This window comes from Ochotona curzoniae, unplaced genomic scaffold (assembly GCF_017591425.1).
Source record: "Ochotona curzoniae isolate NIBS_2020 unplaced genomic scaffold, NIBS_Ocur_1.0 contig_3498, whole genome shotgun sequence".
Classification (NCBI taxonomy): domain Eukaryota; kingdom Metazoa; phylum Chordata; class Mammalia; order Lagomorpha; family Ochotonidae; genus Ochotona; species Ochotona curzoniae.
In genome coordinates, this window is record NW_024465885.1 from 11,851,199 (window position 1) to 11,872,398 (window position 21,200).

General features: G+C 48.4%; 2 protein-coding genes across 2 annotated transcripts in view; both read left to right on the forward strand.

The window, feature by feature from the left end:
* Positions 1-1,943: 1,943 nt before the first annotated feature.
* RPL24 (ribosomal protein L24) lies at positions 1,944-6,604 on the forward strand. Its single transcript, XM_040980545.1, has 6 exons — positions 1,944-2,044; positions 2,168-2,243; positions 2,699-2,809; positions 4,617-4,753; positions 5,075-5,138; positions 6,487-6,604. The coding sequence occupies exons 1-6, from the start codon at positions 2,040-2,042 to the stop codon at positions 6,565-6,567; spliced, it is 474 nt and encodes a 157-aa protein (XP_040836479.1). The 5' UTR covers positions 1,944-2,039; the 3' UTR covers positions 6,568-6,604.
* Positions 6,605-8,720: 2,116 nt separating this feature from the next.
* ZBTB11 (zinc finger and BTB domain containing 11) overlaps positions 8,721-21,200 on the forward strand; it is a 30,621-nt gene continuing 18,141 nt past the window's right edge. Inside the window, exons 1-3 of the mRNA XM_040980546.1 lie at positions 8,721-9,263; positions 16,316-16,551; positions 17,839-18,070. Coding sequence (XP_040836480.1) covers positions 8,954-9,263; positions 16,316-16,551; positions 17,839-18,070 — 778 coding nt within the window. The 5' untranslated portion in view covers positions 8,721-8,953. The remainder of the gene's footprint in view (positions 9,264-16,315; positions 16,552-17,838; positions 18,071-21,200) is intronic.

Consider the following 21,200-nt stretch of genomic DNA (forward strand, 5'->3'; position numbering starts at 1 on the left):
TGGGAGACCCAGAAGAGGCTCTAGGCTCCTGGCTTCAGATCGGCATAGTACCGGCCGTTGTGCTCACTTGAGGAATGAATCATCAGTTGGAGATCTTCTTCTCTTTCTCTCCTCTTTGTATATCTGACTTTGTAAAAGAAAATAAAAAATAAAATAATTAAATAATAATAAAATAAGTAATACAAGTAATAAATATGAATATGTAAATAATAAACATAAATAATATAATAACACATAAATACATACAATTTTTTAAAACTGCCCAACAGTGGACAGTGTGTGCTGCACTGTTCCCTGTCAACAGCGCACGGCCCAGTTGCTGGGACGCTGCTTGGGGTCATGATCGTCTCAGGGCAAGAACCCAGACCTGACCGCTGAGCAAGGAACAGTAATTAGAAACTTGTGTCCATCCCAACACAGAACATTCGTAGAGTAATAACTGTTCCACAATCCCTGGCAGGGTTCACTGAGGCTTTGTTGGGTCTGTCATATACTTAAATTCCAATGCTTTCACAGGAGTTACCTGTAACACCTATGTTGCATCACCAACTTAGCTTCAGTATCTGCCTGCAGAGAGGCCAGCCTGGAACATTAGATGTTACCCCATGCATTTGTCTGTTTATTTGCAAGGCAGAGTCACGAGGAGGGAGACAATTGCCCTGGCTAGCTCACTCTCCCAGACTGCAATGACTGGGGGCCAAGCCCAGAGCCAGCAACTGCAGCCTGGTGTCCCAAGTGGACTGCAGCAGCCAAGCACTTGGGCCGGGTTCCACTGCCTTTCCAGGGATGTTAATAGGGCGCCGCACTGGATGTCCAGTAATGGGGACTGGAGGTGGTACCCGCTGTGCCACATGGCTGGTCGGAACTGTCACCTTACTCCTGAAACCTGTTCTATTCTATTCCACTGTTCTGAACCTAACTTCCTACTGCACATCTATCTTCAAGTTTAACGGGAATCTTGAGCCCAACCTTTCCAAAAGCAACACTCTGGGGGCAGTTTTTGTGGCCTCACTCTTGCATCCCAAATGGGCCCAAGTGAGCCCTTACTGCTTCACTTTCGACCCAGTTCCCTGATAATGGGTTGGGAAAGCAGCAGCAGACGGCCCCAAATCTGGCCCCCTGCACCCACGTAGGAAGCCTGGAAGAAGTTGGAGGTGCCTAGCTTCCAACTGGTCCAGCTCCAGTTACTGGGATCATTTGAATTATGAACCAGCAGATTCAAGCTATCACTCTGGCTGGCTGGTTGGGGAACGATTCACTTTTATTATTTAAAACTTTCCTGTTGGATGTGAGGCATCTTCCATCCCACAGCTTTTTTTTTTTTTTTCAGATTTATTTTTAATTGGAAAGGCAGATTTAGAGAGATAAGTGTCTCTGCTCCACTGGTTCACTCCTCAAGTGGCCACAACAACCATAGCTAAGCCAGTCCGAAGCCAGAAGCCAGGAGTTCTTCCAGGTCTCTCCCACGCGGGTGCAGGGTCCCAAGGCTTTGGGCCGTCCTCGTCTGCTTTCCCAGGCCACAGGCAGGGAGCTGGATGGGAACCGGGGCCACCGGGATTAGAACCAGCGCCCACCCGGGATCCCGGCCTGTGCATGGTGAACATTTGGCCGCTGAGCCATCACGCCGCTGAGCCATCACGCTCACTTCTAGGCCGACAGCAGGGCGAGGACCTCAGCCTGGAGGGGGGCGGTGGCCGGGAGCGCAGCCCCGGGGCCGTGGGTCGTCCACCGCCACAAGGCTCGCGCACCCTGGTCTCTCTCCTTCTCATTGCTTGCAGGGAATCGCTGGCCCTAGGATACCTGACCCACGCACAGCGGACACCCATCGTGCTCCGTCACAGACCCTAGGACGCCTCCGGCCGAAATCCTCAGACGGAACGCCGTCTCGGACGGCTCGGAGGCGTGCGTGGGACGTCATCACCCGGCGCGGCGTCTATGACGCCACAAAGGGGCGGGGATTCTCTGGAACCATATAAGGTCTCTTCCCATGATCCTCCTCTTCCCTTCGCCATCTTTCCTCTTCCAGGGGAGCCGCCGCCATGAAGTAAGCAAGAGCCAGGCCTCCAATCTGTTCCCATCCTCGGGCAGGGCGTTTGTCCCGTGCCTTAGGAATGGCTTCTCCGCGCCGTAGACACCCTCCCTGATGGGTTTTCGCTTTTTGTTACAGGGTTGAACTCTGCAGTTTCAGTGGGTACAAGATCTACCCCGGACACGGGCGGCGCTACGCCAGGACCGACGGGAAGGTACGAGGCCTCGTCGGCTAAGGGCAGCGCTGGGGCTCGCGGGAGGAAGGGCTGTCCTGATCGTAGACGGGGTCGTTGGTGTCGGAAGCTGCGACTCGTGTGCGGTGTTGCGCCAGCGGCGCCCGCGCAGCGCGTCGGTCTCGGTGCGGGGGGATCGGGGTGTCCTGGCTGTACCCGCGATGTCCGTGGACCTGGCCGTCGTACGGGCACCAGGTCTTCGGTGGGGGGTCGCCCTGGCTTCCCCCGTGGTTCGGCTTGCGTGCTCCGGGGACAGATGAAAGGCGGCACCTTCCCTGGTGCAGCCCTCTTAGCTCCCGGCTGCGTGAGATGAACTTGGCGGTGTCCGTGAGCCACCATTTCCTTAGAGGTGAAGCTAGAGCATCGACGTCCTCAGGACTCCACCCGCAGCCTTTCCTGCTTTCTACAGTGGAGTAATTTGGAATGTCTGTCTCCAGGTTTTCCAGTTTCTTAACGCAAAATGCGAGTCTGCGTTTCTTTCCAAGAGGAATCCGCGGCAGATCAACTGGACTGTCCTTTACCGAAGGAAACACAAAAAGGGGCAGTCGGTAAGTGGACTTCATTTTGACGGTGTGAGAGGTAGATAGGTAGGTTGTTGTATGAGCACTTTTTGCTCCTCTGTGAAGGTATGCCTCGGGGGGAGGGTATGCGGAGTTGCTGTGAACTGAAGCATCAATGACGTGGAAGTGGACAGTAGGTCTAGGCGGGCTCACCGGTGTATGGGGTAGTCGGTAGCCGAAGAAAGGAGGTTGGGCTATGTTTAGTTTGTGATTATGCGGGTAATGTGTCTTAATTAGGTGTTTGTGGAAACGTGTCAGCTCTGAATATGCAGAGGGAACAGTGGTACTTTAACCAAAAGTGGTTTTGACTTGCTTTCGAAAAAAGTGGGTATGAAATCTTTGTGAGAATCCCAAAACTTTGGCATCCTTATGTCTTGCTCAAGGTAAAAGAAATAATCGCTAAGGAGAAGCCCCATGTTTTCGGTAGGGCTCAGTGAGGTTTGCTTTGTGGCTGCGTAAGCTAAGCTGTCAGCAGCAACCCCAGGCATCTGATTGCTGCATCGAATCCTGGCTGCTCTGCTGATGTGCCTGCGAAGGCCGCAGTAGATGCCCGAATACTTGAGCCGGAAGTGGGCTGCTGGCTTCTGCCAGGACATTTAAAAAAGAAAAAGATCCACTACTTCATTCTTAAGTATGTGCCTGAATGAATTGAAAATGGGAATTCAAACAGATGTGCTGTGCACTTTAGATTAGTGTTGTTCATGATAGCTGAGGTAGAAAGAATACAGAATGATTCATAAGAGACCAAAAATGCTGCAGAACTAAAACATTGGTTAATTTACGTTAACCAAATGTGAAGTTTTGTATTTATAAGAACCCATTTAACATGCTTGAAAGGGGATGAACTCTTTCAGCTGTAGTGTCAGGAGAGGTCAGGAGTAGAATTTTCCTTAGGTTCTTTGCATAAGGCTCTTGTTTGGACCAAGGGGTAACCCTCTTTTCACTAAACTGGAGTATCATTAAACCTGGAAAACATGACAGTGAACTTGTAGGGACCTCAAAGACATACTAAGTGAAATCGGCCAGACAAGGATGAACTGTGTGATTCCACCTTTACAAGATACTCGGAACAGGTGGATACACAAGGATATGGTGGAGTAGAGGTTCCTAGGGCCTGAGGATGGAAGGGTGGATAATTAGATTAAATGGGGAAAGTCCATTTATTTGAATGGCAGAGTTAGGACCGACCGGGAGAGGTTCTGTGTCACTCCCCAATTTGCTGTAACTGCCAGAGTGAAATGGAGCCAGCAGCTTTTTTCTGGTCTCCATGTGGGTGTAGCGCACTGCTTGGTTGCATAATGTGGGAGCTAAATAAGATATAGGGACTTAACTTGCTGTGCCACAAGTCCTGGTCCCTCATTTTACTCTATCTTGACCGAACCATTGTTGACTTGTAATAAATGCTTGCCTAAGTTGAATGTTTCTTCCAATCATAGTAAGTTTTTAAAAAGTTGGCACAGGCATTGTGATGTGGATTTCCCGCACCATTTCAATGTGCCAGTCTGAGAGCTAGATGTTGGCCTTAGATCTGGTTACTGGTTATGCCCGGGGGCGGGGGGCACAGATGGTAACCTGCTCTATGGGTTGTCAGGATTGAACTCCTGGCACCTGGCTTTGTGTAGAGGATGTATTTTATTTTTGAGAGTGGGAGTCGGGGAGAGACAGTATATCTCTTGGGCTTCGCTAGCTTACTATAAGTCTCAGTAAAATGTAATCCAACTTTGGGTAGATTTAAAGCTAGGGTTTGTAACATAAATAAGTCTTTGAGTGTGCTTCTTGTCGTTTCGCTTTGTAGGAAGAAATTCAAAAGAAAAGAACCCGTCGTGCAGTCAAATTCCAGAGAGCCATCACTGGTGCATCTCTTGCTGATATCATGGCCAAGAGAAATCAGAAGCCTGAAGTAAGGAAGGCTCAACGAGAACAAGCTATCAGGTGAATATTTAAATAGGGACATTTCAGCTTTGTTTGGGTTTGTAAGTACAGGAACCTAATTTCATAGATTTTGTGTGCTGATGCTTGCCATACCTACGAGGTTGTTGATAAATACAATAGAAAGCACCAAATGGAGTTGATATCCTGTGTATAATAAAGTTGGTGCATGAATAGCTGATTAAATGAATACAGGGGAGAAATATGGTAATTTTACTTACCCAAAAGCTCTAATTTCCTGTTAATAAACTGTATAGGGAGTAAAGTAGTTTATACCTAAAATTACTTTTTTTTTTTTTTTTTTTTTTTTTTTTTTACTTGCAGGGCTGCCAAGGAAGCAAAAAAGGCTAAGCAGGCATCTAAAAAGACAGCAATGGCTGCTGCTAAGGTAAACATTTTCTTGGATTTTTTAAAAGAAAAAAATAATACAACAGGAAAGTTCTTAAATTTAGTGTAAGCTGTAATGGAAATGATTTTTTTTTTTTTTTTTTTTTTTTTGTTGTTGTTGTTGTTGTTGAGTGTTTGTGTCTCCAGATATATTCTCTTTGGGAGACAAATCCGTTGAGGTCAGAGAGGAATTTGGGAAGATAAAGCAGGAGAAGCAGAAGTTTCACCTGATAGTTTACTTCCTAAAGAGCTGCAGCAGCCAGGGCTGGTCCAGACTGGTGTGAGGAGCTGTTAAGGCACAGACGGGAAGTGGAGTAACAGACAGGTGCTCCATTATGGGATGCTGCTGTTGTAGGCATTAACTCAGTCCTCTGCATCATGATATTAACCCCCCCCAAGTAAGCTATTTTTTTGTTTGCTTTTAAAGATTTCCCTTTCTGAAAGGAGAAATACAGGGTCCTTCTGTCTGTTGGCTCATGCCCCAATGGTCAATAGGCTAGGGCTAAAGCAAGCTGAAGCCAGAAGGTAATCAGAAAAGCCCAGGCACTTGGGCTGTCCTCCGACTTTCCCAATCACATCCGCTGGGGACTGGATTGGAAGTGAAGCATCTGAGACTCCACCAGCACTCAAAAGGAATGCCATCATTACAGGCAATGGCCTAAACTCTGTCACAACACCATTTCTTGCTTTTAAAATTTTTTTTTTCTCATTTTTATTGGAGAGGCAGATTTACGGAGACAGATCTTCCATCCAATAGTGCGCTCCCCAAGTGGCTGCAACGGCTAGACCTTAGCCAGGACCAGGATCATCTTCCCGGTCTCATGAGGGTGCAGTGTCCCAAGGGCTTGAGCCGTTTGCTACTGCTTTTCCAGGCTACAAGCCCGGAGCTGGTGGAAAGTGGAGCAGCTGGAACGTAAACCAGTGCCCACGTGGGATGCCAGCACATGCAAGGCTAAGGGCTTTAGCTGCTAGGCTAACACACCAGGCCCTAACTTGATTTTGAACTAATTCCAGATCAGAATAGTAACAGCTTAGCCCCCACTCATTGTTAACACTTTAAAGGTAAAAAAAATTTTTTTTGAAGTAGGTAAAAAAATATTTTCACTGTTAGACTACAATTCAGAATCCTACATTGCGTTTAGCATACCTACTTTCTCCGATATGACAATACTGTAGCTTTGTCTTTCATGATAGAGGTTAACTTGGAATGTTACATGGAAAAAGATGATCATATTGGCGGTACGGTTAAATTAGCAAGAAAGCTGAGTTAGAATGCATACAGAGTCTACATTTAAGATGGAGGTGATAAATTTAATGCAATAATGTTACTTTGTGTTGTTTTATTACAGGCTCCTACAAAGGCAGCACCTAAGCAAAAGATTGTAAAGCCTGTGAAGGTTTCAGCTCCCCGAGTTGGTGGAAAACGCTAAATTGGCACATCGGCTTTTTAAATAAACATTGGAGTATCATTCTAGGTTGTGCAGTATTTTGTTTTCATGATAAGCACTTTGGCTATTAGATGAGCTGTACAGTTGGGACTTAAGCAGTATGCACCATTTGTGAAGTGGTTTGTCATGAGTTAATGACTCCTCCTGTGTGTTGGGAGTGGTGAAGACATCTAGATGGTGGAATGCTGGGTTTACTTAGCTGTAGAGCAGCTTACAAATGTCACAAGATAGTTTTGTTTGCCAAGTTGCCATTTCCTGTAGCATTTATTTTGTGTTGGGTTTTCATTCTACTCATTGGTATGATTTAAAGGTCATAAAAACTGTCAGCTCTGCTCGTGATCCTAGACCAGCCTAAAGGAAGAGTATGCTGTACTTGCATAGTGAAACAGCCATGTCGTGTTGCAGATGCCTTTCATAGCCTGGTATTCCAGATCAGCAAAAAGCAACACAGAAAACAGTGGTTGTTGGGCATTTTTGTAGGTAAAGGTGTAATCCTCATCCAGATGTGTTAAATATTTGGACATGGAGTAAAGTGTCCCTTTAGGGCACTGTATTAGTGTTCCAAAGCCAAACTGCCAATTTGAATTTTCCCATCTTGGGTTTCCCAGGAGCTAGAAGTAAAACCTACTTAGTACAAATAGGTTTCACTCTGGAAGACAATTTGACCACAGCCCAAACGAAATTCAGTATAAGGGTTCGCTTGTGCCCTCATGCCTTGTTTAGTAGAAGCTAAGTTGGTGATAGGTTTATACCTGTTACGTGGTTGTCACGTGTGTGTTTACTATAAACTTAGCACACTGAAGTGTTGTGAGATAGTTTGGAGAAGAGGCAGCAGGGCTGGGCCTAGCTGAAACGCCATCTCGCCATCTCATTGCTTTCCCAGGTGTCTTAGCTGAATGGAAGCTTTCTAACCACGTGGAAGACAGGCTTAGGCCACTGAGCCACAGAAAGGGCTTCTATTCAAGGGAGTAGATACGGCCCGGCAAACACAAGCAGTGGATTTGGATCCACTGATCTCAACTGTTCTACAAAAAAACTCTCCCGTTCAATTTCATTCCTTCCATCTGCAGGCTAAGTCTTAGTGCATACCAGGCCTGATAAGGATTTCTTTTCCTCTGGACATTGGGAACTTGATCCCTACTGGGCTGGAGTTGGCGACTGGGATTGTAAGATTTATTTTAATTGCAAAGTCAGATATACAAAGAGGAAGCAAGACAGAGGAAGATCTGTCTGATAGTTGACTCCCCAAGTGACCACAACAGCCAGTGCTGTGCTGATCCGAAGCCAGGAACTTCCGGGTATCCAACCGGAGTGCAGGTCCCAAGACTTGAGGCCCTTCTCCACAGCTTTCCCAGGTCACAGACAGGGCGCTGGATGGAAAGTGGAGCTCCCGGGATTAGAACCAGCGCCCTAGGATCCTGGCGCGTTCAAGGCGAGGATTTTAGCACTAGGCCCCGCCTGGGAGATCTGGAGGAAGTTCCTGGTTCCAGGCTTCAGATTGGGTTGTTGCTTGAAGATCTTCCTCTCTGTGTCTCCTCCTCTCTATATAAGTCTTACTTTGCATTAAAAAATAAGAGCCTGCGCACCCATGGGATCCAAGCTCGTTCAAGGCGAGGACTTTATTTTGAGGAGAAGCGTCACCATATATGCTGATCATTCTAGAAAAATCCCGATTATTCCTTGGTAGTTTAGAGTTGAGCTGTTGGATTTTACAATGTCAGCGATTTGATTTTATAACGCTTACGGGGTGGGCCCTATATTTGCACAGGAATGAGGGAGGCTGTCTTTCGTCCAGTATCCTCGTGCTAACACTGCTAAGAAAGACGCTTCCTGAAGAAGGGTGCCTGCAATTATTAGACATAAAATGGATTTGGCCTTGGACAGGACTGCAAATGACTGTGAGGCGCTATGCGTGGCTCCTCAGAGTGCAGGAAAAACGGAGAAAAATGAAAGGGCAAACTGCCAGGACTTAACATGTCTGCTCAAAGCCCTTTCGAGCTATCACAGGAAGCGTCTTCCCGCTTCCAAAATGTCTGCCCGCAGCACTGACGTCACTAGATCCGCTCCAGACAGCCAGGCAGCCAACGAGCTCCAACCAAGCCCAAGCGCCTCCTTCGCTCTGCGGCACTTCCGGTGGTGCAGCAGCCATTTTGTCAGCCGCCAGTGGATCCGCGCGCCGCAGAAGTGCAGTTCCCCCTGGTTACCGGCCCGTCCGTTCTCCCGAGGCGCCGAGGGCGCCGTCGAGGAGCGCTCACCGGAGGCACGGCCGTGCGGGCGCCCAGTGCCTCCCGCCGCCGCATCCGCCCGGGGCTCGGGCGCTGGCTTCCGCCCTCCTCGCTGACAGGCGCCCCCGGAGCCGCCGTCCGCGATGTCAAGCGAGGAGAGCTACCGGGCCATCCTGCGCTACCTGACGAACGAGCGCGAGCCGTACGCTCCGGGCACCGAAGGCAATGTCAAGCGCAAGATCCGCAAGGCCGCCGCCTGTTACGTGGTGCGAGGCGGCACCCTGTACTACCAGCGGCGGCAGCGGCACCGCAAGACCTTCGCCGAGCTGGAGGTGGTCCTGCAGCCCGAGCGGCGCCGCGGCCTCATCGAGGCGGCACACCTGGGCCCCGGCGGCACTCACCACACCCGGCACCAGACCTGGCACGACCTGTCCAAGACCTACTGGTGGCGAGGTGAGGCGCGGCGAGGAGGTGGGCTGGGGAGGCTCGCGGCCCCGAGGGGCTCGGGCTGCAGCCGGGCGGTCGGAGGGTCCCGGCTCGGGCTGGGGCTGGGGCCGGGCGGGCGGAGGGTGCCGGCTCGGGCTGGGGCTGGGGCCGGGCGGGCGGAGGGTGCCGGCTCGGGCTCGGGCTCGGGCTGGGCTGGGCCGGGCGGGTGGAGGGTCCCGGCTCGGGCTGCAGCCGGGCGGGTGGAGGGTCCCGGCACGGGCTCGGGCTGGGCTGGGCCGGGCGGGTGGAGGGTCCCGGCTCGGGCTGCAGCCGGGCGGGTGGAGGGTCCCGGCTCGGGCTGGGCTGGGCCGGGCGGGTGGAGGGTCCCGGCTCGGGCTGCAGCCGGGCGGGTGGAGGGTCCCGGCTCGGGCTGCAGCCGGGCGGGTGGAGGGTCCCGGCACGGGCTCGGGCTGGGCTGGGCCGGGCGGGTGGAGGGTCCCGGCTCGGGCTGCAGCCGGGCGGGTGGAGGGTCCCGGCTCGGGCTGGGCTGGGCCGGGCGGGTGGAGGGTCCCGGCTCGGGCTGCAGCCGGGCGGGTGGAGGGTACCGGGACGGGCTCGGGCTGGGCTGGGCCGGGCGGGTCCGCCCCCCTGGGCCGGCCCTGCGGCTGTGCCGGGGCCCTGGGGAGCTCGCGGGCGGTACCGGAGGCGAGGTCGGCGCGGAGCTTGGGGCTGCTTGCTGCCTGCAGGCAGTTCTGCTCCGCTGCTTGCAGCGACAGTTTGGAGGTTCCCTGCACCCTCCCCGGCACGAATAATGACTAATATGTGCAGGAGGGTTAAGTGACGGTGAGAGCTATTGTCTGGAGCTTTATTTTTAGTGCAGTTGTGAAGAGTCTAGAATATTCAGTTAATTCCTACTCCTGAATGGTTTAATACTTCTATGAAAAGGGCTTTGGGAATTGTGAGGCACAGTGGTTTTCTTTAAATTGTTACAAAGTACAGCTCTTTAAAGCTTCTTGGTTCCTCAGGTGTGTAACAAGTGGTTTCTGGGCCGCCTACGCTTTCCACAAAGTTGAATATTTATTTTAAACCGCTGTCTGGATTACTTGGCTCTAGAGAAAGCCAGCTGTAATGTTGTATACGTCAATATTGTAATAGCAGTTATTGAAATAGTAAATATTGGCTGATCCCTGCGTTTCATTAGGATTGATTGGGCAGACTATTGTTTTGCCATCAAATGTGTCATTTAATACTGTATGGTGAGTGAAGGCTAAAGGTAACATTGATCAAACATGCATAGTTTTTTTATTAAAGATTTATTTATGTTTATTACAAAATCAGATATACAGAGAGGAGGAGAGACAGAGAGGAAGATCTTATGTCTGATGATTCACTCCCCAAGTGACTGCAACGGCCGGTACTATGCCGATCTGAAGCCAGGAGCCTAGAGCCTGTTCCGGGTCTCCCACACAGGTGCAGGGTCCCAAAGCTTTGGGCTGTCCTCAACTGCTTTCCCAGGCCACAGGCAGGGAACTGGATGGCAAGTGGAGCTGCCGGGATTAGAACTGTCACCCATATGGGATCCCGGGGCGTTCTAGGTGAGCACTTTAGCCGTCAGGCCACACCGCGGGGGGGGGGGGGGGGGGTGATGGCCGAAAGACTTGGGATCCTGCACCTGTGTGGGAGACCGGGAGGAGGCTCCTGACTCCTGGCTTTGGATTGGCTCAGCTCCAGCCATTGCGGCTGCTTGGGGAGTGAACCATCAGACAGAAGATCTTCCTCTCTGTGTCTCCTCCTTTATCTGTAAAATAAAATAAAAAGGTAATAAAAGACTATTTTTATTGGAAAGTCAGATGTACAAAGAGGTTAGACAAAAAGTTCTTCCATCCACTGTTTTACTCCCCAAATGGCTGCAATGGCCAGAACTGAGCTGATCGGAAGCCAGGTGCCAGGAGCTTCTTCTGGTTCTCCAACATGGGTGCAGGGTCCCAAGGACTTGAGCCATCTTCTGCTGCTTTCCCAAGCCACACACAGAGAGCTGGGTCAGAAGTGGAGCAGCTGACCCTGGAACCAATGTCCTTATAGGATGCTGGCGCCACTACCAACTGGCTCCAGATTGCATCTCTTAACTACTGTTACAGTTTTAGCGTTGAGAGTTGATTATCTGTAGCTTTCTCTTGCTTAATGTGGCTTACTAGTTAACTAGCTCAGTTATTATTTGTATGCAGTGTCCAGAAAGAAAGTAAAATACAGTATTACCTAATTTTAAGACTGATCTATTTCCTTGAAGGTGAATTAACAGAGAGAAGATGGAGAGACAGATAAAGAACTCTTAGCATCTAATGACTTATTCCTCAGATGGCCAAAACAGCCAGCCCTGGGCCAAGTTAAAGCCAGGGCCAGGAACTCCATGTTGGTTTCCCACATAGGTAGCAGGGCCCCAAGTCCTCAGGGCCATCTTCCACTGCCACAAGGAGCTGGAGCTGAAGTGGAGCGGCCAGGGCTCACACTGCTTCCTAGATGGGATACAGGTTTTGTAGGTGGCTTTTAAACTACTGTGCTACAATAATGGTCCAGTGTTAATCTTTGTTTTTGTATACTTGAAAGAACAATAAGGAAAATCTTCCTGGTTTACTAACCAAGTACCTGAACGAACCAGGACAGGCCAGGCTGAAAAGCAGAGGTATAGCTCCGTCTAGGTCTCTCACCTGGGTTGCACAGATCTAAACAGTTGTGCTAGCGCAATCTGCCTCGCAGGCACATTAGCAGGAAACTGGCTTGTAAGCACAGAGTCTTCATGCAAGGCACTTGGATGAGAGTTGTGGGCACTGCTGTACTGCAATACCTACCATCACCTTAATTGAAAAATGAAAGATGTTTGTGGTAACTCTGTGTAACTGCTTTCAAAGCAGTGCATTTAAAAAAAATAGTTGAGAGAACTACAGCTACAGAGAGAGAGGGAAGTATGTCGGGGAGCAGGTTGTTGAGGTTGATAATTGTGTATCCCTTGGTCCATTCCCCAAACAGCTACAATAGCCAAGGCTGAGCCAGGCCAAGCAATGCCGGTGCTCACCAGCCCAGGGGCGGTGGACGGCAAGCACTTGGGCTGTGTATCCCTGATCTACACACAGCAGCAGGGAGCTTGATCAGAAGTGGAGCAGCTTGGAACTTCAGCCAACACCCACTGGAAGTCTGGCTCAACTCACTGGGTCACAACACTGGCCCCAGTAATTGAAGTTTTTTATTTTGTTTTGTTTTAAACGTGATTGATTCTAGTTTTTTGTTTGTAAGATTTCTTTTTTGGGGTCTGTCATGTTAGCTCAACTGGCTAATTTTCTGCTGTAAGCATTGGCATCCATATAGATGCTAGTGTGTGCCCTTGCTGTTCCACTTCCCATCCAGCTCTCTGCTTGTGCCCTGGGAAAGCAGTGAAGGACGGCCCAAGGTCTTGGGACAGAGTCACTCAGGCTTGATTCCTCACCAACATGCACTGTGTCCTCATTCATTGATGTCCCTAGACAGCAGTTCCTGATCTCCAATGCCCCAGAGCTTGCCACCAGGTGGCCAGCAGGTGGAGCCTGGTGCCGGTTGGCACGCTGACCCCCCAAAGCCTGGTACTTGCTCACCGCATGACAACAGTTGCTATGGCCAGGGCCTCAGGCATTGAGTTCAACCTGGCTTGATACCCCCAGCACCTGCTGGAAGCTCCCACCAACCAGGCCCTCAGGTCTAATTCCCCTAGGTCCCGCTAGATGGTGGTGGCAGTGGAACCAGGGCCCGCCCTTGCTCCTGGTTACTATTTTTCATGATACAGTTCCATAAAGGCTCAGGGATTTCCCCTTCCGCCCTTCTCACATACCTTCCTCCCTATATTATAATAGTAGGAAAGTGTTAATAGATATTTTTCCCTATCTTTGTTATCCCATATTGTTTGTTAGAGTTTCAAAATGACTGGACCTGATACAATGGCCCAGCTGTCTATTTTATTTGAAAGGGCTAAAGAGGTCTGCTATTTGCGGGTTCATTCTTCATTGGCTGCACCAGCTGAGCCAGTCTGAAACCAAGAGCCAGGAACCTCTTCTGAGTCTCCCACATGGCTGCAGTGGCTCGAAGCCTGGTTCATCCTCCACAGCTTACATTAGCTGAGATTGGCTAGACTGGAAGTGGAGCAGTCAGGACAAACTGATATCCATATGGGATACCAGCGCTGAAGGTCACGGCTGCAACCACTACATCACAGCACCGGTCCTCTTGAAATGTATTTTTTTTTCTTACATATATATTTACTTACTTTTGTTGAAAAGTCAGATTTACAGAGAGAAGGAGAGACAGAAGGATCTTCCATCTGCTGATTAACTCTCCATGTGGCCACACGGCCAGAGCTGAGCTAATCTGAAGCTAGGAGCTTCCTCAGGGTCTCCCACTTGCGTGTGGGGTCCCAAGGCCTTGGACCATCATCCTCTACTGCTTTCCCAGGCCCCAAGCTGGGACCTGGATATGACCTGGCACCCATATGGGATCCTGGTAAAGGCAAGGCAAGGCAAGGACTTTAGCCACTAGGCTACTGCACTATGCCCTAAAAAGGTTTTTGTCTTTTTAGATTTATTTTGGGTTTTCTTATTGGAAAGGCAAATATACAGAGAGAAGGAGAAACAGAAATATCATCGTCCTATGGTTGATTCCCAGATGGCTGAAATGGCCAGAGCTAAGCCAATCCGAAGCCAGGAGTCAGAAGCTTCCTCCAAATTGCCCATGTGGGTGCAGGGTCTCGGGGTTTTGGGCCGTCCTTGACTGCTTTCCCAGGCCACAGACAGGGAGCTGGAGGGGAAGTGGAGCTCCAGGAAATGAACCAGCACACTAGGAGATCCTGGAGGTTGCAAGGCTCTCACTCTGGGTTCCTTTCCTCACATATTTCATCTCTTTTTCCACATATCCGTTTTTTTATATCGTGACAAAATACAAACAACATAAAATGTGCTCCCCTTGTTTTTGAAAGATTTATTTTATTGGACAGTCAGAAACACTGAGAGGAGGAGAGAAAAAGAAGGTCTCCCATCTGTTGATTTGCTCCCTAAGCTACCACAGTGGCTGGAGCTGAGCCAATCCGAAGCCAGGAGCCAGGAGCCTGGAACCTCTTCTGGGTCTCCCACATGGGTGCAGGGTCCCAAGGCTTTGGGCCATCCTCGACTGCTTTCCCAGGCTACAGGCAGGGAGCTGGAATGGAAGCAGGGCTGCTAGGATTAGAATCAGTGCCCATATGAAATTCCAGCATGTGAGGCAAGAACTTTAGCTGCTAGGCTACAGCGCCAGACCCCAAATAAGCCCCTTTTTTAAAAAAGACGTATTTATTTATTTGAAAGAGTTACAAAGAAGAGACAGATTCTTTCATTCACTGCTTCATTCCTTGAATGACAGGGACCTGGAGGTTCTTCCAGGTCTGGCACGTGAGTGCCGGCACCAAAGTACTTGGTCCATTTTCAGGTACTTTCCCAGGCACAATAACAGGGAGCTGGATCAAAACTGGAGCTGCTTGGACCTGAAATGCTGCCTGTATGGAATTCTGGTATTGTGAGCAGAGGCTTAACTTGCTAAATCCCAACAGCAACCTCCCCTTCCAAATTTGTGTCTTGACAAATTTCATAGGTGTGATTAAGTGACATTAAGTCCATGTGTATTGTTGTGTTCGCTGTCCTGCAGTGGTGGACTTTGTGCACAGAGCCTGAAATAATGCACGTGGACCACTGTCTCGATGAGGTAGCCGGAAGTTTATTTTATTAGTGGCACCAGACTTATAGACTGAGGGTCGCACAGGATAAGGGAGGAGGTATTGAGCTTAAGTAGGTCCCATAAGCCTTTATAAAACTCATTAATTGTTTGGAACCATCTTTTGTTTTGTATATCCCATCAAGCATTCTCATTTAAATGATATCCTATCAGTTGTTTTTGTATGAAAACAGAAATGTAAGTTGTAGAAATGATATCCTATCAGTTGTAATCCTGTGTTCATTGTCCTTCTATGATCATGCTGTCCTTCTGCATTGTGGTACAACTAGCACTGCTGTTCTTTTCTAGAAAGTTCTCATTATACTGGCCCATTTACTCTTAAATGTATATGAAATATGGATACATAGACACCCCTTACTATGGTATCATTTTAAAAACCTGATACTATACCTCACATATAAATAGATTTCATTTTAAAACATTTATTTGAGAGGCAGAATTACAGAGAGAAAGAGCGATCTTCCGTCTGCCGACTTACTGCACAAATGGCAGCAGTGGCTGGGCAGGCTGATTCCAAGATCTTCATCTTTGTCTCCGGCGTGGGTTCAAGGGCCCAGGTGGTTGGACCATCTTCAGCTGCTTTCCCAGGTGCATTTTGAGGGAGGTGGATCATAAGTGGAGCAGCTAGGACTCAAACCACTCCAATACAAGATGCTGACATCACAGTCAGCAACTTAACCCACTTGTAGACAACACTGGCCCTCAAATACACATAGTATGCAGAAATTAAGTGTCATGTTGTTGTGCCCAGATTTTGAGATGCCCGGAAATCACCAGGAGTCTGAAGTCAATCCAAGTGCACAAGGATGGTTTATTCAAGCTCAGCATGTCCGAGCCTGGGTTCTTGGTTGAGAGCAGGCAGCTGGCAGACGGACACACCGTACGGGAGTGCAGCCCGGAACAGCACATTCATAGAGTTTTTATAGGGGCAGTCCACAGTAGCTTAGAGAGGGGGCAATTCACAATATCCTGCAAGGTGAGCGAAGATACCACACATTCCCTACCTATCATGGCTGGACAGCCCATGCCTCCAGCAACTAAGGTAAGTGCCCACTTAACTACCTGGAGCCACCTGTGAGATAACCAGACATAGGTGGGCCTTGATTCATGAGAGTTGGGGCCCATCTGTGCTAAAGGTCACATAGGCCGTTTGGCCTGCAAGCTCACAGTTTCTTAGTAACAGTGAGTCATGAACAAATGGACAAATGGTTGGGATTTTGATACTGAGGTTCTTCAATATTAAGTTTTTATATGGAAACCGTGTTGGGTTTGACTTGTTCATTTCATTTTTATTTTAGGCATATTAAAGCAAGTCAAGGATTACATTAAACAGTGTAGCAAATGCCAGGAGAAACTAGATCGTTCTCGTCCGATATCAGATACTTCGGAAATGTTGGAAGAATTGGGACTAGACCTTGAATCTGGAGAAGAAAGTAATGAATCTGAGGATGACCTGAGTAACTTTACTTCGCCTCCAAGCACAGCCTCCAAGCCTACCAAAAAGAAGCCGGTCTCCAAACATGAACTTGTTTTTGTAAGTGGTACTTTGCGTTCAGCTTTTACGTTTGTGATAGGCGTACCAGTATTTACAGGGTTGGTCAATTTTATCTTTCTCAAGCCACTAGCCTGGTTGATACTGGTGTTAATGTTGCAGTTTTAGAAGCGTTTCTGTGTATCTGAAGTACAGCCTATTGTTTAAAGCGAAGTAGGTAATATATTATGTTGCTGTTTAAGGTAAAAGTAAGTTAATGCTGCCTCATGTTGATCATAGGTGTCAAATCATTCTCTTTAAAATAAATCTGGTAACCTGTTGGTTGGTTCATTACTTTTCATCCCCATGCCTCCTCTACCCCCCACTTTTTTTTAGGGATTCTTTTAATTTGAAATGCAGAGTTACAGAGTAAAAGCAAGAGATACAGAAAATAAAGTGATCTTCCCTTCTCTGGTTCACTTTCTAAATGGTGGCAGTGGCCCAAATACTTGCCGTATTTCACTGCTTTCCCAGGTGCATTACAAAACAGAATCAGGGGCCCGGCGCGGTGGCGCAGTAGTTAAGGTCCTCGCCTTGCAAGCCCGGGATCCCATATGGATGCCGGTTCCATCCCGGCAGCCCCGCTTCCCATCCAGCTCCCTGCCTGTGGCCCGGGAAAGCAGTCGAGGACAGCCCAAAGCTTTGGGACCCTGCACCCGCACAGGAGACCTGGAAGAGCCTCCTGGCTTCAGATTGGCATAGCATTGGCCGTTGCGCTCACTTGGGGAGTGAATCATCGGACGGAAGATCTTCCTCTCTGTCTCTCCTCTCTGTATATCTGCCTTTCCAATAAAAAATAATAAAAATAAATCTTTAAAAAAAAAAAACTGGATCAGGAGTGGAGCAGCTGGTACCACAGCCAATCCCGAGCGGGTTGTGGGTTATCAGTGTTGCGGTGGTGGCTGAACCTTGCTGTGCCACAGCTCTGGTCCCTCTTCCCTTTTGTAATGATATATGCGTACTGAGAAGCAGACTGTCTGCAAGAAGTTCCTGGGGCTTTCCACAAGGCAGATTTAATCTGGCTAGTTTTTGTTGGTTCCCCCCCCCCTTCATCCACTTCATACAACATCGCCTTCTGAGCAGCAAGAACAGGCAGTGACAAGCGAGGTAACAAGTTTTTATTACGTATATTGCAATAATGATAGCAGAAAATAGGACAGTATGTCCTTAAGCACAAGGGTGAAGAGTGTTACGTCACTACTTCATATTTGTTAAAAGCTGTTTTGTTTTAGAAGTTTGCTTAAAAAAAAGTGTTGGTGAATGCTACAGTTATTGTTCTCAATTTGTTAGGTTGACACCAAAGGAGTGGTGAAACGTTCTTCGCCAAAGCACTGTCAGGCCGTCTTAAAACAGCTGAATGAGCAGAGACTTTCCAATCAGTTCTGCGATGTTACTTTGTTGATTGAAGGAGAAGAGTATAAAGCTCATAAATCTGTCTTGTCAGCTAATAGTGAATATTTTCGAGATCTTTTTATTGAAAAAGGAGCTGTTTCCAGTCATGAAGCTGTAGTGGATCTTTCTGGTAAGAATTTTCTCATATTATTTTTCTTTGTAAATACTACCAGAAGCGGCTTTGTGTATCTTTTCCAAATAGAGGCTGTATGCTTAAAGAAGTCCGTATACAGTAGCAGACTGTGCTGAATGTAAAAGTACCTGTTCAGCAAAGGTTTCAAGATAAGAGCTGTGTTGCGCCGGGCGTGGTGGCCTAGCTGCTAAAGTGCTCCCCTTGAACACACCAGGATCCCATGTGGGTGCTGGTTCTGATCCCGGAAGAGGCCCCACTTCCTATCCAGCTCCCTGGTTCAGTGCAACATCAGCCATTGCAGTTACCTGGGAAGTGAATCATCAGATGGAAAATCTTCCTCTCTGTCTCTCCTCCTCATTGTATATCTGACTTTGTAATAAAAATAAATTTTTTTTTTTTAAGATAAGAGGTCTGGAAAAATTCACTGCCTCTTAGGAGTTACAAAATAGAAGAATTTTTGGTATTTCAACTGTTTAAAAAAACACTTTCAGAGAAATTCATAACTGCATCAATATAATTACACTAAGTGAATGCTATTTAAAAATTAACTGTTTGTGTCATGTTAAGATTTATTTATTTTTATTAGAAAGTCAGATTTACAGAGAGAGAGAAAGATCTTGCATCCAGCTCCCTGCTTGTTCCCTGGAAAGCAGAAGAAGCTGGCCTATGTGTTTGGGCCCCTTACATGGGAGACCAGGAAGAAACTCCTGGCTGCTGGCTTCTAGCTTTGGACCTATTCAGCTCCAACTGTTGTGGCCATTTTGGAAATGAACTAATGGTTGGAATTTTTTTTTCTTTTTTAAGATCTTTCTTGTTTTATTTTTTTAATGGAAAAAAGGATTTACAGAGAGAAGGAGATACTAAGAGAAAGATCTTCCATCCACTGCCTCACTCCCCAAGTGGCTGCAATGGCCAGAGATGAGCTGAACCAGATCTTCCAGCTCTCCCTTGCAGGTGTAGGCTCCCAAGGCTTTGGGCCATCCTCTGTTGCTTGCCCAAATCACAGGCAGGGAGCTCGGAGAGAAGTGGAACAGTTGGGACAGAACTAGTACTCATAAGTGATTTAGTTGCTTCCAAGGTAAGGATTTAGCCACAGAGCCATAGTGCCAGGCCCAGTGAGATTTTTCTGTGTAACTCTGCCTTTGAAAAACATAAACTACATTTTTTTTTTATAAGAAACTATGCAATTCTTCTGATTTTAGATTATGCAAATACATAGAATAAGACATCGCTTTTAAATATGAAGCACTTGGGCCCAGCATGGTGGCCTAGTCACTAAAGTTCTCACCTTGAACACACTGGGATCCCAGATGGGCACCGATTCTAGTGCTGGCGGGCCTGCTTCCCATCCACCTTCCTGCTTGTGGCCTGGGAAAGCAGTCGAGGACGGCCCAAGGCCTTGGGACCCTGAACACATTTGGGAGACGTAGAAGAGGCTCGTGGCTCCTGGCTTTGGATTGGTTCAGCTCCAGCTGTTGTGGTTGCTTCTCCTCCTCTCTGTATATCTGACTTTCCAATAAGACTAAGCAAATTTTTTTTTTCTTTTTTTCATATATATATTTTTTTATTTTGACAATCTTTACAAAGTTAATTAGGGTAGAAAGGTTCAAAGGCTACAGGAAAGTGGATAAGACTATTATTTTTTCCATATTGTTTCCTTCATGTTTAAAGGAGGGTATTATTAAAGGAGAAGGCCCATCCAATTTCCCACCCTCCCCAGGTTCCGGATGTAGGGTATGCTCCGAGGTTCTTGCTCAGGTGGCTTGATATTTCAACAGTTATGAATCACTGCCAATCTTGCCACTCCAATCACTGTGAGGTCTTTGAAAAATCCAGTCCATCATAGCTGAGATGGATGGTTGACTTGTTCTGTCTTCTCTCTTTTCTTCGTTAGGGTTCTGAGTCCAGCATTTTGATTGGGGAGATCTCCAAAGAAACTTTGTCTGAGGTGTTCTCAAACCAGATTCTTGTATGTGCTAGCAAGTACAGGGCCCGGCACAGTCCATCGCCCCGATCAGCTGGTGTTTGCAATTGCTGGGTTGGTTCTGTTTCCAGCCCTGTCTTCCACTCAAACCAATGGGTGTTGCAGTCCAGCCTGGTTCTGCCCAGCACATACTTGGCCCTCACATAAACCAGTGGGAGCTGCAGCCTTGTTGGAGCGACCCACAATAACCCCCACCAGGCCCGCCCCCTACCCTGGATTGCCAGTATGTGTAGCAGTAGTCCAGTCTGTCCCACACCCCATTCCACCCCAGCCGCTGTCCTAGTTGTATGTCCTCCCATGGAAGTGGTAACCCAAGAGAGAGGAGCCCACTATTTCCCTCCCAGGCCTCTCCCACTCCCAGATTATGCACTCTCCAGATAGTTCTGTGGTTGAACTTGACAGAACTAGCCCCCAGTGCCAGCTTCTGCCAGCTGATGCTGTTGCTAACCCCATACAACCCTCAACCACTCTAATTTTGTTTGCACCAGTAGGAATAATCAGCCCAGCCTGGCTTTTTCCTGATCTAGTCCACATGAGGCGCACAGGTGTTGTAGCCCTGTTTAGTCTGGTCTGCCCCCATCCCAGCCTACATTCTCCAGCGGGAGTAGCCGTCCAGCAAAGGAACCACCCCTTATTCCCCTGCCGGCTCTGCACCCTTGTTCTCATGCTTGCTGGTTGGGCGCTGCGGTCACTTCCAGTACAGGCAACCTCACCTTAGCATTCCATATTGTGCACTAGTCTTTGTTGCGACCGAACCTGGCTCGACTCACACTGTTCTGGTGCTTGGATTTGCCTGTGGATGGCGTGAACAGATTCAGCCTGGTCTTCCCCCGACCCAATTGTATGCCAGTGGGTAACTTTCCATGGCCTGTTCTGGGCTGGTTCTGGGCTGTTTCCTATCATGTTTCTTGCCGGATCTGTGCCCTTCCAGAGGAGTTGCCCAGGCTCCTTCATCAGAACCTCTCCCAATGCCAGGTTTCACGTTTTACCGGTGGATCCATGAGCCAGCTCTACTCAGTCCACCTCCTGTCATAGCAGGAACAGTGGCTTTTCCTGACTGGCCTTCAATCCAAGCTGGTTCTTGTTGGGTGTTTCAGCCCAGCCATGGTTTGTCCATACCCACATATGGCTCACACATGGCTC

Bases quoted from the DNA above. Each gene is read 5' to 3' on its own strand.
- RPL24 (XM_040980545.1), top strand. The intron at 2,244-2,698 runs GTACGAGGCCTC...GTCTGTCTCCAG, and splicing joins ACGCCAGGACCGACGGGAAG to GTTTTCCAGTTTCTTAACGC. The intron at 5,139-6,486 runs GTAAACATTTTC...GTTTTATTACAG, and splicing joins CAGCAATGGCTGCTGCTAAG to GCTCCTACAAAGGCAGCACC.